A 17,903-nucleotide genomic window follows, 5' to 3' on the forward strand; every position below is an offset into this window, starting at 1 on the left:
TTTTAGGGGTCATCACTTACAGAAAATCTCGGATTGCTTCTTGATGCCTTGTGCGACGGAAGAAGCGAGCTTACTTGGACCAGATGGAGCGAGACTTGTATCAGCTGTTCTTGAGTAGAGACTCGGGAGAGGCATGGCGATCTTTCATGAGCACTCTCCTCCGCCAGTGATTACTTCTCCTGATGTGTGGGGCCAGTATGCCTCATCCTTATATACGTTCGTGGACAGGACCCCCTTCCAGATCCTACAGAGCCATGCCCACCTATCAGCACCTTCTTTACCACTAAGATCGTAAAGAGAGCCATTGAAAGGATAAGGACCAGCAGCGCATATGATCATGATGGTCTAGTCGCAGAGCACTTAACACATGCTAGAGATATGCTGGTAGAGGGTATTGCAGTGTTGTTCAATCGTGCCATGTGTGAGGGGTTACCTGAGACTTGGAGGTTTTCTACTATTGTGCCTATCTTCAACGCAGGTGATCCTACAGAGCCTGGGAACTACCACACTGTTATGGTTGGACACACATTGGCACGGTTGTCTGCATCCATTCTTGAGCAGCACTTGAGTAATTGGGCAGAGGGTGAGGTGTACGAGCAAAGGGTCAGGCCGGTTTCAGAAGGGGTTTCTCCACTCTTGATCATGTTCTGACACTGAGAGCCATCATTGAGGAGGGCAGGTCACATGGGAGACGGATTTATTGTAGCTTTGTGGATTTCCGCAAAGCATTTGACATGGTATCGAGAGCTCGATTGATGCGTAGACTACAGGAGATGGGGGTGCCCATAGAGTTGATTTGGGGGATTATGGCTTTGTACAGATCAGTGATGGGACATGTACGCACTCCGGAAGGGGTATCTGATTTAGTTCACTCTACTATTGGGGTGAAACAGGGCTGCCCATTGTCTCCTACTCTATTTGGTATTTATGTTGATAAGGTGTTTGATTACATTGACAGAGAGGGTGATAGAGGTGCCCAGTTGGCAGGGACGTGGATCCCATTGTTGTTATATGCTGATGATATTGTGTTGATCTTTGACTCAGCAGAGGGTATGCAACGACAGTTGGATGCATTACACCGTTTTGCAGAGGATAGTGGATTGTCTGGAAACCTTGGAACAACCAAGGTTATGGTGCTTAACACCACACCACAGTGGATCAAGAGATCAGCACCGACTTTCACATATGGTCAAGAGATTGTAGAGTATACAGATGCATACACTTACCTTGGGGTTGTCTTCACTGGGCTGAGGTTTTCTTTGGGGAGAGCAGGAGAGACTAGAATGACTAGAGCTTTTGTGGCCTCAAGAGGCTTGGAGAGGATGTGTTCGCAGGTTTATTTCTAGAAACCTCATACAAAGTTATGGCTCTTTGATACTTTAGTAGCCTGAGCTATGTTGTATGGGGTGCAGATATGGGGACCTTCTGTAGGCCAGGATGGTTGGAGACGTATGGAGAGGCCCTTGGTATCTATGATCTCTCAACTGATCAGAGCCAAGGCCTCCGTACCCCACGCTATCATTCGAGCAGAGCTAGCTGCCCCTCCTATGGAGATTGAGGCGCTTACTAGATCAGTCTCCTTTGTGCACAGCTTGTGGGATACTACTAGAGACAAATATGCTAGACTGGCCCTTGAGTCTTCCAGACAGTTAGGTCTTCAGGGGGACACTTCATGCTGGTATGTACAAATGACATCATGGTTTCATACGCATGGCTTTACCATGGATAGGCTGCCCCCTTTCCAGTCCTCTCTTCAAGCACCCTTGATGTCTCTTACACGGGTGGAGATTACTAGACTCATTCGTCAAGACCTGATCCAGCTGGATACTAGGAGGACAAGGATAGAGCCGCCACAGGAGTTGGGCACAAAGATGGCTTTCTATAGAGAGCATCTTCTCCACCTCACAAGAGATGGGTTTGTGATTCAACCCACCTACATGGACACACATATGTCTCATGGTTTCCCGTGTGCCATTGGTCAGATACGCACATCCTCACATCAGCTGGAGATTGAGACTGGTAGATTCAGAGGGATACCAGCAGATAGCAGGATATGCCGCTTATGCCAGTTAGAGCCAAAGACAGAACTACATTACATATGTCATTGCACAGTGTACTATGAGATACGGGGCCATTTCCACTGCTTATTCAGAGAGGGTTTCAGTCCTTTCTCTAGGGTCATGAGTTATGAGGATCGGAGATGTTTGGGGCTATATCTACTTGAGCTACACATATATTGAGACACTTTACTGGGGAGAGATAGAGAGAGACAGTCCCAGAGACGGATTACAGGTTTCTTTTCACTAGATATGGGACAGCTAGAGGAGCAGCCATCACTCCAGAGCTCGGCCCACACTCATTCGACCAATACCGGCACTCTCATTGACCGAGCACTGTAATAACGAAGATCTAGACGGCCACGATTGAGGAGAGTGGCTAGCATCGACGAAGACTACAGGAGAGGATTCAACCCATAGTCTCTCGACATCCAGAGTGCAGATGAGGATGGATTTTAGTAGTAGTTTTTTTGTTCTAGTTCTTTTGTACCCAGATATGGTATTAGATTCACCATTTTGTAACAGTTGGTCTCATAGCTCATTTTGGCCTTTTGAAGACGTTAATATAACATTTCATTTCATTTCTCTCTCTCTCTCTATGTGGATGGACCCGCATAGGTTACCCAGTGACACCCTCATTGGTGCATCCTTCTTGTTTGAGCCATCTTGCCTGGCCACTCATGACACCCGAGGATGAGAGGATCTTCACATCGTTGATGGGGTCTACATAGGAGGCTATGGAGCATCGTTGAGCAACATTGATCATGCCCCCTAGAGAGCTGACTATGAAGCACATTGAGGCCAACCTAGAGACACTCATGAGAGAGTTCAGAGGTGTAGATGCCTTGGACACAATGGTTGGTTTCTCTTTTTCATTGTGTGGCAGGGATCACACAAAGTGGACTATGCATTTAGTGTTGAATTGGCTCCATGTCCAGGCTCTTGAGTTCTCTCACCAAAAGAGGAACTTGGGTGTGATAGATTTGATACAGACCCTTTGGCCACTAGCCAAGTTCCACCTAATGTAGAAGGTTGTGGGCACATGGTGGTATACTTCTTTGTTGAAAACTAGAGTGCCCCCCAGAGAGCTGACTATGAAGCACATTGAGGCCAACCTAGAGACACTCATGAGAGAGTTCAGAGGTGTAGATGCCTTGGACACAATGGTTGGTTTCTCTTTTTCATTGTGTGGCAGGGATCACACAAAGTGGACTATGCATTTAGTGTTGAATTGGCTCCATGTCCAGGCTCTTGAGTTCTCTCACCAAAAGAGGAACTTGGGTGTGATAGATTTGATACAGACCCTTTGGCCACTGGCCAAGTTCCACTTAATGTAGAAGGTTGTGGGCACATGGTGGTATACTTCTTTGATGAAAACTAGAGTGCGACTTGTTATGAATATGTACATGAGGATTCCTGGAGAGAGGATATAGATCTACGGAGTGCACGCTCATCTTGGGCATACGCTTGGGCTGACCCTTTAGGCGCGTCTCTTCCGCTCCCATCCAGGCTGGCCTTGAAGATTCCCAAGTTGGCTACTGCGGCAGCATTGGTTTTTCCTCACTGAACCCATGAGGATTGTCTCATGGAATGTGCAGAGGCTTTGTGGACCCCACTTTATACGCCAGAGGTGTAGACTGAGACGAGAGATTCAAAGATGCTTGTGGGTGGCATGATAGATATTCTTATTCTTTAGGAGTATCACCTTTGTGAGAGCCGTTTTTAGCATTGTGCACAGATCTTGCGTGGTCGCTATGAGACATTTTGGCCAGCTGCCTTTGGGTATGGAGGAATTCAAGGAGTGTATGTATGCAGACTCATGGCAGCAAGCCATTGTTTACAAAGGCATCATTGTACCAGGCAGGGCCCAATGGGTCAATATGCAGATTCAAGGTAGTCTCGTGGGCTTCTTGAACATCTATGCATCCAACCATGCGTGTCCGCGGGCTAAGTTTTGGTCATATAGTGTGGAGTCATTACCTCATGCAGAGCAATGGTGCATTGGGGGTGACTTCAACATGTTGAAGGACCATTCGGATAGGATTGGGGACAGCCATGCTACCATACACCGAGCTGAGTTGGCTGCTTGGGAGCACCTATGCATGACTTCGAGGATTTCGGATGTATGACAACATGCAGGCTTTGTGCGGCCTTCAGAGATCCTCTCTTTCTCTCGGTCAGACCATAAAGTAGGAGGGGTGAATCTCTCCAAGATAGATCGCTTTTACGCAAGTGATCCAATCTGTGATATGGGCGTTTCCGTTTGCATTTTGACATAGACTACTTTTTAAGCTCATGCGCTTGTGATTCTTACTTTACTAGATAGACAACGGAGTGACAGTCTCATGCTACGTATCTTAGAGAAGATTTTGTTGGATACAGATCTCAAAGAGCAGGTTGTAGTACTTTGGATAGCGAGTGTGGACACACCAGGCAACCCAGCTACTCGAGCATCCATTGGCCTTGTGAAACTTAGTCGTTTCTTCCTCCAAGAGTCTGCATCCTGCTTGGCTGCGGGCCAAGAGGAGGAGAAGCAGCTCTAGCGAGGCATTTCTTCTTTACGGCGGATGTAGGAACATGACCCGAGTAGCCCTTGGATGGAGGATCAGATGCAATAGACTTAGCAGGAGTCGAGTACCATTGAGCGATGCCATGAGTTTTCCTTTCACTGTCAAGCATCTCAGTGCACCCAAGAGGGACACAGAGTTACTAGTGACTTGTTTGAGATGATGGGTGCAGCTTCTTGTGACATTTACCGTAAGTTGCTCGAGTGTTTGCCGTTCAGGAGACCGGATAAGACTGTTTGTAGAAAGCTCGATGATAGGCGTGCAGCTGCTTGTGACATTTACCGTAAGTTGCTCTCAGCTGAGCCACAGACAGAGTGTTGGGATGCATGCAGAGAGCAAGTGTGGGCATAGATGCCTTGCTTAGTCGCTGAGGAGATGCATTAGATACTTGAGAGTCCACTCCAACTAAAGGAGCTCCAAGAGGCTCTTAGGGCACTCTGCCAGGGGAGGTGGTTTGACTCCAAGTTTGTTCTTGGAGTATTGGGAGCTTCTTGGTCCAGAATTATGTAGTGCATACAAGCACATTTTGTACATTGCAGAGATGCCAATGCCAGATAGCATGAGGATCTCGATTTATCTTATCCCCAAGGATGGAGGCTCTTTGGATGAGATTCGGTAGTGGAAGCCCATCACTATTCTCAACTCAACCTAAAAAATTCTAGCAAATTCAGCCTCTACTTGAGAGTATCATGCATGAGACACAGATAGGTTTTGTTAAGGAGAGCAGCATCCTTGACAACATTGTCACCTTCTGGGAGGAATTTGCTCTCACTCGTGTCCTAGGAGAGGATTTTGTGGTGCTCCTTCTCGACTTTGAGAAGGCCTATGAGAGAGTTGACTAGTGCCTCCTTGAGGGCACTATGTGCTGGATGAGCTTCTCAGATGCGTGGATTAGAGGGGTGTCATCTCTCTACAGGCGTGTGCTCACTTAGGTGCTGCTGGCAGGGGGAAGAGAGGAATGTTTGATACTCACACGGTCAGTACGAAAGGCATGCCCTCTCGATCACATTCTCACACTACAAGATATCGTTGAGGAGGAAAAAATTCATGGGAGGAGGATTTATTGTGTCTTTGTGGATTCCGCAAAGCTTTTGATCCATTTCCAAGGGGCAGATTCATGCGCAGAGAGAGCAAGAGCTTGGAGTGTCTATAGAGCTTATATGGGGGATATACAGGACAGTTACAAGACAAGTACGTACACCCCAACAGATGTCAGAGATTATTCATTCCACCATTGGGGTGAAACAGGGTTGTCCGCTATCCCCCACTCTTTTTGGCATATATGTAGATGAGGCTGCAGACTACATAGAGAGAAGGGTGGCAAAGGAGCACATTTGGCATGGACATGAATACCCCTTTTGTTGTATGCGGATGATATTGTGCTTATTTCAGATTAAGGTGAGGGGATGCAGTGCCGTCTTGATGATTTACACACATTTGTGCACGATACCGGTATGTCTATCAACCTTGCGAAGACCAAGGTTATGGTATTTAATACTGCAATGCAATGGGTCAGGCGATTAGCACCCAGTTTCACTTATGGATTGGACCGAGTGGAGTATACGGATATCTACACTTACCTTGGGGTGGGTTTTACTGGTCCAATTTTCTCCATGAGAAGAGCGGCACATACTAGATTGACTAGAGCATATGCAGCTTTAAAGGTTTTGAGAGGATGTGTTCACAGGTTCAATTCCAGGAGCCTCACACCAAGCTATGACTTTTTAAAACTCGGGTTGCCTCAGTCATGCTATATGGAATGCAGATATGGGGAACCTGAATAAATCATCATAGTCATCAGCATGGATGTAAAGATGGGTGGGAAGACATGGAGAAAATCATCACTCCAGTTGGGGATTGAGACCGGCGGATTTCAAGGCATCTCAGCTGAGACCAGATTGTGCCACACTACCAGCTATATTAGAGAGAGCCACAGGCAGAGCTCCACTATATAAGCCACTGTACAGCTTACTATGAGATACGTGCCGCGGGTTTTGGACCTCTGTTTTGAGTTATGAGATACCAGAATTAGAGATGTCTTGTACTCTATCTATTGGAGATTCAGCTACATCAAGCAAGGTTATTGAGAGAGAGAGGTTCACAGAACGAGAGACACACCCAAAATAGATGACAGTGTTCATCCAAAGATTGAGCATAGACAAGAGCAGCTAGAGAGGAGGGATACAGGGCATATCACTAGCAGAGGTATGCTGAGTGATCGAGCAACAGAGCTGGGGAGATCCAGGAGGCCAAGGATGAGGGGATGCTCCCATCACTGGAGGAGGTTACAACATAGGATCAGATCTATATTGGCAAGACATGGGAGATGCCTTATGCAAACTCTCACCATGGAGGACGTCAACAAGACATGCACCGAAGTAAAAGCATGGTTTGGTGGTACAAAAAAAGGACCCTTTTGACTTCTACCAATGAAAAAGTGGGGCCTAGTAAAATATGTATAGTTTAGGTCAAAACTTTTCGGACCTTGTGTTTTTAGATTCTTCTTTTGAAGATCTATCCACTCATATATATCATGATGGGTAGTTTTGCATGTGACTTGTAGAAATTGTAACTCATGGATTTGTCAAAGGTGCTAAGGACAGTCCTTTTTGTACCACCAAATTGTGGTTTTAGCCACCGATCTATGCCAGCCATCTCCGGATTCTAGCACACACATGTCCACTATTTTGTATCTTAGTCTAAGACATTCCCACGTTTTGTTTATTTACCCCTTAGGCTCTTGAGACCGACCTTTTATAGCTCTAGTAGTATTGATGTTTAGCTGGTTTCTTTCTTTTTATCCAGGCCTTGTATCAGATTCACCATGATGTAGCTCTTTGATCTCGTAGGTCATTTTGGCCTTTAGAAGACGTTAATATAACATTTTATTTCATTTCTCCTGGTCTCGTAGGTCTTTTAGACCTTTTACAGACATATTTTGAAATTTTCTTCTCATTTAATCTCTCTTTCTTACAAGAAAAGAATCTTTTAACAAAATGACTATGTTAAGGGCACAGTCTCGAAGATAAAATATAGAAATATATGTTGATCACAGAGGTATGACCCCAACCAAAATCCTCAAAATACACAATCAAAAGTACCAAGACAATTTCTTTGCTCTCAGTCAATCAAGTCTCCTAACAAATACATTCTTATCAACTCCAAGATGTGGAAATTTCTCCTCATAATGTGTCATAAGGAAAGCAAGAGGAGTCTCATGTTTGTTAGAACTACATGGAGGAACAACAATGTCCTTATAAGACTTTTCAGGCTTTGGAGAAGCAAGTAATATTCTTTTCTGAAGTGGAAAGCTCTAGAGATGGTCCCTAAACAATAGGGTCCCACTTGTAAACCTGAGTAACCCAAGAAGCCTCTATCTACCTCTCTCATCCTACTTTGGAGATGATCCCTGAAAATAGAGTCCCACCTATAAACTGGAGATACCCGAGAAGCCTCTAGTTAGCTCAGCTGTCTTACACGTGGTTTCTTTGCTTCCTCCTCCCAGCTCTCTACGTTTTATCTTTGCCTACCATTTCTTCTGACCAAGTATCAGAGAAGTATTTTTTCTCTGGTACATATTAATAAAATTTGTTTCTAATACACTACTGACATGTGGCTGAAAAATGTGGGCTTAGCTTTTTTGTAGGTATGAAACTGGACTATTGAAACTTGAAAACTCATCAAAGGAAGTCAATATAATGCAAGAAGAACTGGAGAAACTGCAACCTAAGCTTGTGCAATCAACAAATGAAGTGAATGGACTTCTCAAGGTATGTGAGAGCTATATGTTAATTGAAGCTTGTAACCTGTTAAGGACAATTTGTCCTGAGAGTTGTGACTTGTTTCTAGAGCACATGGTTTTGCTAAATGGGAAATGCATCCTTGTGAATAGCAAACACAAAAGCAATGCTACTCATTGTTTGTTATCCCATCAAAGCCAGTAGGTCTACCAATTTGTTCCTTTGATTTCTTAAAAATTGCTATATTCACCTCCAGCAATCATGTATCCATGCCTGTTAGTAATAGAGCATAAAAAACCACATCTTAGGCATACATTAGTGGGTAGCATAAACACTGATAATACCATACAACTCTCTCTCAAATTGAAGGCACTCTCCATGGCCCTCCCCTAGGGAGAAAATTCTCATGGTCAATTACATGGCTCAGCCACCAAGGTCAATCTAGATACATACACCACTAATCTTGCAATGATAGCCAATCGAGCATTCCCAAGAGGTGTTACTCTGTCCATGCAACATCTTCTCATAGACGAGAACAGCATGTGTAGTATTTCGATCTTTCACAGCAAAGAAATTTCGATGCATTCCAGCTCACATCGTGCAACTCTCCCCTTTATAGGGTTTGAGGTGGTGATGAATGCCAAGTGCTATGCTTTCGGTTCTGCTCTCATTCAACGGGCTATTTGCACACGCATAGACCTGAAAAGCAACCCACCTCACATAAGTGGCAGAATCCTAGCGAATAAAGTGGGTCATGACTCACATTAAATTATATGTGTAGCCAATGCTCCATATGTCTAGATTGTAAATTCAAAGCCTGGATTATATGCTATAGTGAGAGCTAGTTTAATGCCCAACCGAGCAAAGAAATCACGAGCTTCATCTGCATAGGAGTCCCTCTGTAAATTGAGCTCCTGCCCTGCAAGTACAAAGCAGTGCCATCAGTAAACTCCACATCCAACAGCTCCTCATCACAAATAGGCATGTGGAACCCTCTTAGCCCAATCTCCTTAGCCACAAAAACAGGCACAAGGGGTTAGTCTTGTCGTATAGATCTGGAAAATCCAAACCTTGACCCCTGCTCACCAGTAACCATTCTCGAAGACCAAAAGCAGTATCATCAAATCCTCATCGTGCATGCAAGCCAAGGCTGCAGCCTCCCAGAAGATACTATCAACAATATTCGCTCCTTGAAAAAACCAGTGTGTGGCCTCAACCAAGTCCTCGAGGTGCAGCTGGATCCAAATTCAGAGGCTTCACCATGATTTTTTGATGATTGTAATCTGTCTCCATTGTCTGATGTCGTCTAATGTCGCCCCCTCTTCAGGATAAGGTATATCAGTCCCTCTTTCCAGCTCTGAGGCATCATATCCAAATACATTACATGCTGCAAACCTCTCTGCAAATGAGGGCCGAAGAATTCCCAGTACCAGATGAAAAAGGCTAAAGTGAGGCCGTCGTCTCCTAAACAACTATGGCACGATAGGGCTCGCAATGTATCGAGCAGCTCGTCACTTAGAGAGGCCAAATCAATCCGCATGTCATCCGCTGGACGACCTGTCTAACATACGCCCACACCTCCCTTTGTAGGCCTTCTGTCTCTGCGAGGGCTACTTTGCTAAGAGAAGGTCACTGTAAAAAGCTGTATTAGTCTCTCTAAAGTCGACAACATGTTGTTGACTCATCCTGCTCCTGCAACTGAGTAATCTGTGCGCGAGAGTGGCATGGTCACGTGATCTCAAAGAACTTTCAAATGAACTGATCCCTAGCCCAGGTCTACTGCGAAGCGCATTTGTGAGATACATTATCATGTTGTCAGTCCTCAAGCTCAAGTCTGGTCTTACTAAGCTCAGACTATATACTCAGAAGCTCTCGTGTTGTCTCTCCTACATCCTTTAAATAGAGCTAAGGCCATTTTTCAATTGTTGTTCTCTTTCTCGAGTCTCTAGCAACCGGAAATGTGCCATCTCATGGAAGATTCTGATCAACAGTCCCATTAGCTGCCCCCGTGCTGTATGCATGGAGATGTACTGCTCAAAGAGAGAGCTGGGGATGGCTTAGAAGATTGATGGATATCCACTTTCTTGGTTCGCTCCTGGCGCCTCAAGGAATGCGAACAATTCCTTGTAAGAACCCACTATTGTGGTGGCTCCCTACAGTGAGTGATGGGTGGGTGAGACAAAGCATCGAGTACTCATGGCTGCGGAGAACCACTTTTGTTTCCCATCAGATGGGACATCCGGTGAAGGCTGTCCTCGTTGGCTCGTCCAGCTCAACAGCCCCATGCTAAGCCACAGAGTCATAGACACAGTTGCACGAAGGTTCTTCGTCCGGGCCACACTTGTTAACCTCAACAGCTCGTAAGGATGCACTTCTTGTGCTGGATAACCAGGGGTGCGCAGCAGGTCCAATGTGCCCGCAAGGCACCCAAATCCAAAGGGCTCATCTGTAGGACCTTGGCCACCATGTCTGGACTTTCAAACTCTAGATGGTAATTTCCATGGCCGACATCAATGATCTTGCCAAGATCCACAAGAAGGGCAGGTCTACACCCAGACAAAATGAGACTTACAGGGTTTTTATCTTTAGAGCTTAAGGGATGAGTTGAAAATTGTATTCATTAGGACCTGCGTTTACAAGTGTGACCAAAGCTCTCGGGCTCAAAGACTGAGAGACCCATATTTTTTGAGAATCTTGGAGTTTGTGGAACTAGCCATGCACATGTAGAGCCTTCAATTGTTAAGGAACTGTTTGTTCCAGCAACTAGGTAGTGTGGAGAATCAAATAGGGATGACATGAGTTTCTATTATGTGGTAACAGGTTGCATAAAAGAAGTATATCCAGTTCTAGTAAAGCTGATTTGCTATCAGTTTTTTCTTTTTCTTACTGTGGTCAATTCATAGATGTGGCCTTATAATTTTCTTGCGTTTATAAAGTGGACTTAGTTTATTATTTACTTTCAATATCTTTAGCATGATCTCTATTAGCATAATTGGAGCTTAAAGTGGTTATACTTTTAGTGTCATACAGACTCAAGAGGTTAGATCACTTTCTACCTTTTTCGAACAATGGGTGTTAGTTCAACTAGGAGTTCTATTAAGTGGGTCTTGTGTCAAGATAGGACTCCTCCTATCTTGTCTAGAGCTCCACCCACTTGCAGAGGGCACCCTTGCTATCTCTGTGGCTAACTTGGCCCCTAGTTACCTTTTGCAGGCATATATGATGGGTATCCTATATGCATTGTAAATGCCCTCCATCCAAATTTCATTGCTCATGATTGAATATGACTGTCATGTTACTCAAGCTTGTTATATCTGAATCTGTAGATTCTACGAAAACTTTCTTTCCTATTCAACCTAAAATCAGATGAAAGCCATTTCAACCAATAGAACATCTTCACACCTACATTTGTTCAAATGTTTCGTCTGCTGTAGGGTTGACTTCAAACTGTGTTAACAGTATGCTTATGTAGACTGATATTAGTGTGTCCTTCAGTCAATATAGGATTCCTCTGTGGATTTAGCTAAGTGAGATAATAAAATACAGCATGCACATTTTTCATGTAGTTTTGGTTTATACTCAAGTTTTTTAGCATGCCAGCATGATTTTTTTTTTCTCATGTTAACACAACTCTCACCTGTTCAGTTTATTTTTGTGACCTGCTCTTCAGCTTACATTTAGAATAGCCCTTCCTTACATCTAACGTTGCAAATTAGCCTCTCACAAATGAAAACTCCTAAAGGCAAACTCATTGTTTTCTACATAGGTTATTGATGAAGAAACTGCCAGCGCTAACAAAGTCCGAGAGGTGGTTCTGGCTGAGGAAGCAGCAGCATCTGTGAAGGCAGAAGCAGCAAGGTCTATCAAAGAGGAAACTGAAGCTGATCTAGCAGAAGCAATGCCCATGCTGCTAGCAGCCCTGAAGGTCCAGCTATCTCTTACTGCCCAATTAAACCACTTTTTAATTTTTCTTAAAACCATATTTCACAGCTGTCAAAGAACTAAACAGGAACTATCCTTAAACTCTTCTTTTGTTTCTTCAAGGCGTTGGATACCCTAACCAAAGCTGACATATCAGAGCTGAAGGGAATGAAAAGCCCACCAGGACCAGTTAAACTGGTCATTGAGGCAGTTTGCATAATGAAGAATATCAAACCAACCCGAATGAAGGATCCTTCTGGGAGTGGGAAGGTATGTCTTGGTTGAAGAAACAGGTGTATGAGATCAATTGATTAGTAATACCATGAAAACTGAATCTTATTGATCCATGTACAACACATAGTATCATGCTAGCTACTTACATTGAAACATTGTTATCAGCTTCACATGTGGTATTTTTTTCCTTTCTAGCAGTTAGGCAAAGGCCTTTAAAAACTTTCAGCATTACAAGCATCATGCTGGAGGTTTAGCCATCTGTAGAGGGTTTATGGGTTGAGTCAGATTTGTGCCTGATTTACAATCTTCAGGAATGACATTCAGCCATGTGTGATGTACCCACGATTAGTGCAGCCCAAAACCCTTAAATTGATGAATTCTGGTCTTGCCATGTTGGCGAGGCTGCCCATTTTACTATCAGTGAAACCTGCTACCTTTGTCTGCTTGACCTTTGTTTTGTGTATAAGATCCCCCAGGTTGTTCGTTTTGACCTTTACATTTTATAGCATCTTGTTTTTGGTTCATGTATATAGGGGCACTGAATCATGTATTGTTATCGATCTTAAGTGAACATGTTTAATTAATTCAACATGGTCCACAAACAAATAGATAAGCAGTTTCTGACTTTTGTTTAACGTACAGATGATTGATGACTACTGGGAAAGTAGCAAAAAAATGCTGGCTGATGCTGATTTTTTGAGAAGTCTCCGGGAATATGACAAGGACAACATTCCTCCTGCAACCATACAGAAAATCAAACCGTATTCTCTTATCTTACATCTGAAACAGCATGTCTCTATTTTTGAAGATTTGAGGATCAGTAATGGTCTTAAGAATGATTAATTCTTCACCTTTTTTCTTTTTTACTTCATTGCAAACTTTTATGTTTCTTTAAGAGTCTCCAGTTTCATATGGATGGTGCACGAGGTTGTGGACCTAGTCCTAGTCTTGGACTAATCCAATAATCTAGTGGACTCGACTACTACATGCGAGCACTTTGGCAAGAGAGGGATGAGTGGTAGCCAGGTTGTCACCTACCTGCCCTATCCTTCACCACAGTCTACTCACCTTATCCCTTCCAGTAGATAGATTGCCCCTGTATATAGTATGTATGTTCTCAATCTAGGTCTATAATCAATTTATCTTGGTCGAGAGTCTAGCGCCCATCCTTCAGCTGAGCTTGAGTACCATGTGTTGTGTCTTACACTAAGTTTTTGATTAAGGTTATCTGTGCAGTGGCCATTGCTATTTTCTTTATGTAGTTCATTGAGTGTGAGACTTCATGCACACTGGATCGAGAGGCACCCACAAAGGGCACACTGCAGGATGTACTTTTCCTGCTACACGTGCTCTCATTTTTGGCACACTCCCACCACTAGTTGTGTCACTTCTTACAAAAGGACCCAAGACCCTTTGTTGTGAGTTTTCTATTAAGAGTCCAGAGGAGAAGAATATTCATTTTTTTGAACTCTCGAGTCCACAAGGTTTTGTCATGCAAAGGTTTTTCTCAAAGCACATCCCATGCACAGCTTCCACATCAAGTTTTTCTAGCACACCACCATTAACTCGACCCCTTGCAACTTCTGGTCCCTACAACCACTCGTCACCTAGTTCATCGACTCCCCCTCCACCCACTTCACCAGAAAGGCCAACTAATATGGCCGAAGATCTCCCCAGTATCCTAGCTAGAGCAGATATAAAGTTTCCAACCTTTAAAGGGGCTTTCTGTGGAGGATGATGTGCAGTGCTGGACCCAAGACTCCAGACTCAAGATTCAAGACGCTAGACATAGAAAGTGGATAATCCGACGACTTGAACCAACTACACATGTATACAATCATAAAGAGTCGCCAATGGCTAGCAAAATATCCCAGCCCAGCTATGTCTATCTCCAAACTGTGGTGGTGGTGATCTAGCCATGGTGTCCACTAGACCACCACCCTTATCACTGCCACGTGTCACTGCCCAGGCAAGAGTCCGTCCAGTATGAACTCCAGACCAACTATTACTGTAATTGCCTGTCTTGTGCAAGTGACACTGCAGGCCTGCTCCAGTCTGGACTTTTCCAATTGCAAAGCGCAATGCAACTTGAGTATTTCGAGCTTCCTCAAAATTAGAGGGTCCGATACATTTTCCAAAAGAAAAAGGATGGCCCCCAACTCCAGAAGAGTCTTTGAAGAGCCTTCTCAATCCTTTTGATCCTTGTAGCTGCAATAGCAGACACATCACAGTCAGTCTAATTGGAGAAACCTCGGAGCTTCTATTGGGATGCCCTAGGGAGAGCCTTCTCAACCCGCTTTCTTACCATAAATTCTCCTAGATGCTGGGGCTACTTAGCCACTAGGGACCTACTCCTAGTCATTAGCTTTGCAAAGCTTTACTATGCTTGTAGCGCAAGGTTCTCTAGCTAGGTTAGAACCTTTTCTTGATTGTCATCTTGGTTCAAAGGCATCGTAGAAATTCTTCTTTAATGTAGCCCACTAAGCAGAGTGATCTAGGTATACCACTTGTCAACCAGGCTCTACAACTTGCAATACCAACCAAACTACACAATGTTGAAGCAAAGAGCACAAGATATACACACGGTTAAGATCGCGGCCCTGACATAGAGAGGCAAACCTCTTGACATGATCATCAGCATCCTCAGCACATTAGAGCCTTGACACCCCCATTGTAACTGTGAGTCCTCGGCTTGGAGCTGAGTGTGCTGCCAGCCAGAGTCTGTATGGTTCTATGAGTTGTCCATTTCCATTGAATTTTGAGTCTGTTGTTGTGCTTTGAATTGTTGTTCCATTGCTATGTGGTGTTTTACTTTATGTTGGAGTGAGGTTTCACGCATATTGCACTAAGGGGCACCCGTAGTTGAGAGCACGACACACTTTTCCTGCTACAGTAGCTCTAATTTTTGGCACGTCCAGTGGGACCTCAACTGAAGTACCTCAACCAAAGTCTCACTCCATTGAGCATATAGATTGAAGGAGATATCCGGGTGAAGCCCCTTGCATGTGTCTGTCTGTTGGTCTAGACTGGTTTGGCCCAGCTTTGTCCTCCACACACTATCTCACCAAAGTTTGATGAGCCATCCCCTAGTTCCAACAGAGGATCTTCAAATCTGCTCTCTTTTATTGATGGGGCTTTGTTGGAAGCAGTTGCTGATCTACAACAAATGAAGGAAACAAAGAAGGCACTGATCCAAAGAGAAAAACCTACTGAAGAAACTATTTTGAAGAATACCTTGCAACAAGTATCACTCTACGACATGCTCTGGCTAGATGCGGATTTTTGAAGTGACACCCTTGCAGTTATTCAATTGCTTTACCTAGAGCAGGTCCTAGCCGCGGGCACCTCCCAGTGCAACCATCAGAGTCCTATATGATATCCTACCCCGTTGCTCCCCTCACTAATTATAGAAGCCCTTGTCTCACCGTGAGTCTAGAGTCTTGGGTTGAGCACCGCACAGTCTTGGGTCAAGCACTGCACATCTGCACTCTCCCTGCACATTGGAGCCTCGACACCCCCATTGTACATGTGAGTCCTAGGCTTGGAACTGAGTGTGCTGCCAGCCAAAGTCTATATGATTCTATCAGTTTGTCGAGTTCCATTGAGTTTTGAGTCTGTTGTTGTGCTTTGAGTTTTTGTTCCATTGCTATGTGGTGTTTTACTTTCTATTGGAGTGAGGTTTCATGTATATTGCACTAACAAGCACCCACAGTTGAAAGCACGACATACTTTTGCTGCTACACAGTCTTCTATTCGATCGGGGGAGTTTTTAGAAACATGGTGCAACCATCCGCCTATTCTACCTGGTGCAACCTCTTTTGCCACCTCCACAACCACCTCCCCCACTGCCACCTGGCTATAACGGTTGGAGTCTGTATGCCTACCCCTCTTATCCACCTCCAGGACTTGCAACACATCAGCCCAAGGACTTCAAGGATGGTGGATCTACAATAACAATTTTCACCTTTACGGGATTGAAAGATAGGAAGAAAGCTTTACAGGATATGTAGCAGTTCGACAAACAAAGATCTCTCGAGCCACCACTTTTCTCAAAGACAATACTGTGCAGTAGTGGAGTTCCATAGCTACCAAGCCTCACGCTCCAAGGTCTTGGCAATCTTTCAAGAATATTTTTGCCCGGAGTTACATGAAATCCTTATTTAAATTGTAGCTTTTGGAAGAATGGGGCAACTTGAAAATGCTAGCTACATAAACTATGGAAGGCTACAATCAGACGTTTCTACATGTTTATCTGCCGGTGTCTTTCTTCAAGCTGATAACCTTGGAGGAACAATGTCAGAGCTATACCATAGGAATTCCATCACCTCTACAGTAATACTCTTGTCCAAGCAAGTTTCGACAATCCAAGAGCTTATAGACCATGCTGCAATTGGCTACAAACTGATGAAAAGAACATTGGGGTTTTCCAGTGATGATCAACCAGAAACACCCAGAATCCTCCACAACAATGCACAAATTCTCAAGATTTTCGTGACACCTCACCTCAACCTGCACAACCTCGGTTGACCACCCACCAACGAGAAAATCTGCAGCAAGAATGCAGGTGCTTCGAATGCTTCCAAACGGGATATTTTCGAAGAATGGAATTGGTGGCGACATCATTGCCCGCTGATTCTCTAGTGTGATCATCGCTACATTCTAGTGGACTTTGGCTGTTCTTCTTCAAGCTAGCTTCTTCTTTTTAGCACATTGTTCTAGTTTTTACACTAGTTACATTAACTTTTGAATTGGACACTTGACACATCTGATGATGACGTAACCGATTGGTCTCATAGGTCTTTTAGACCTTTTGCAAACGTTAATAAACATTTCATTTCATTTCCTTTCTAGCATGACTGCTTTGCAATCTTGGTTATGGGCTTTTCATGTCCATGACCAATACTGATCTTCTAGCTTGCGTACATAGCTGTTTGATTGGTCGTTTGACCAGGTACATTTCCTTTTGGTAATCAATATGGTTACATATATGTTGATAGGAAATAAGAAAGACCTTGTCTGGATGCTCTTCAATAAACATTTTAAGATGGCGGGTTCTAGTCCTCAGGTCTGACTTGTCAAACTCATAAGGAATGTTCCTGAATCACTGACACCTTACTTTAACTTGCTCATAAATATGTGCAGGTACCTAGCAAATCCAGAGATGGAGCCAAGTAAAATAATTGTTGTTTCCAAGGCTGCATATGGTCTGTGCTCTTGGATCATTGCAATGGAAGCTTATGATAGAGTTGCAAAGGTTGTTGCTCCAAAGAAAGAAGCTCTAAGGATTGCTGAAGCTGAGTATAATGAAGTTATGGAAGCTCTTTTAATTAAGCAAGCTGCACTTCAGAAAGTGAGTCCTTCACTTCTCACCTTCTTGAGAATCA

General features: G+C 44.0%; 1 protein-coding gene across 1 annotated transcript in view; it reads left to right on the plus strand.

Moving 5' to 3' along the window:
• LOC147454535 (uncharacterized) overlaps positions 1-17,903 on the plus strand; it is a 291,300-nt gene that overhangs the window by 174,697 nt on the left and 98,700 nt on the right. The window contains exons 37-41 of the mRNA XM_086516456.1: positions 8,271-8,394; positions 12,131-12,289; positions 12,409-12,555; positions 13,162-13,280; positions 17,662-17,869. Of these exons, the coding sequence (XP_086372582.1) occupies positions 8,271-8,394; positions 12,131-12,289; positions 12,409-12,555; positions 13,162-13,280; positions 17,662-17,869 (757 nt within the window). The remainder of the gene's footprint in view (positions 1-8,270; positions 8,395-12,130; positions 12,290-12,408; positions 12,556-13,161; positions 13,281-17,661; positions 17,870-17,903) is intronic.

This window comes from Adiantum capillus-veneris, chromosome 7, assembly GCF_014529385.1.
Source record: "Adiantum capillus-veneris isolate H3 chromosome 7, ASM1452938v2, whole genome shotgun sequence".
Taxonomy (NCBI): Eukaryota; Viridiplantae; Streptophyta; class Polypodiopsida; order Polypodiales; family Pteridaceae; genus Adiantum; species Adiantum capillus-veneris.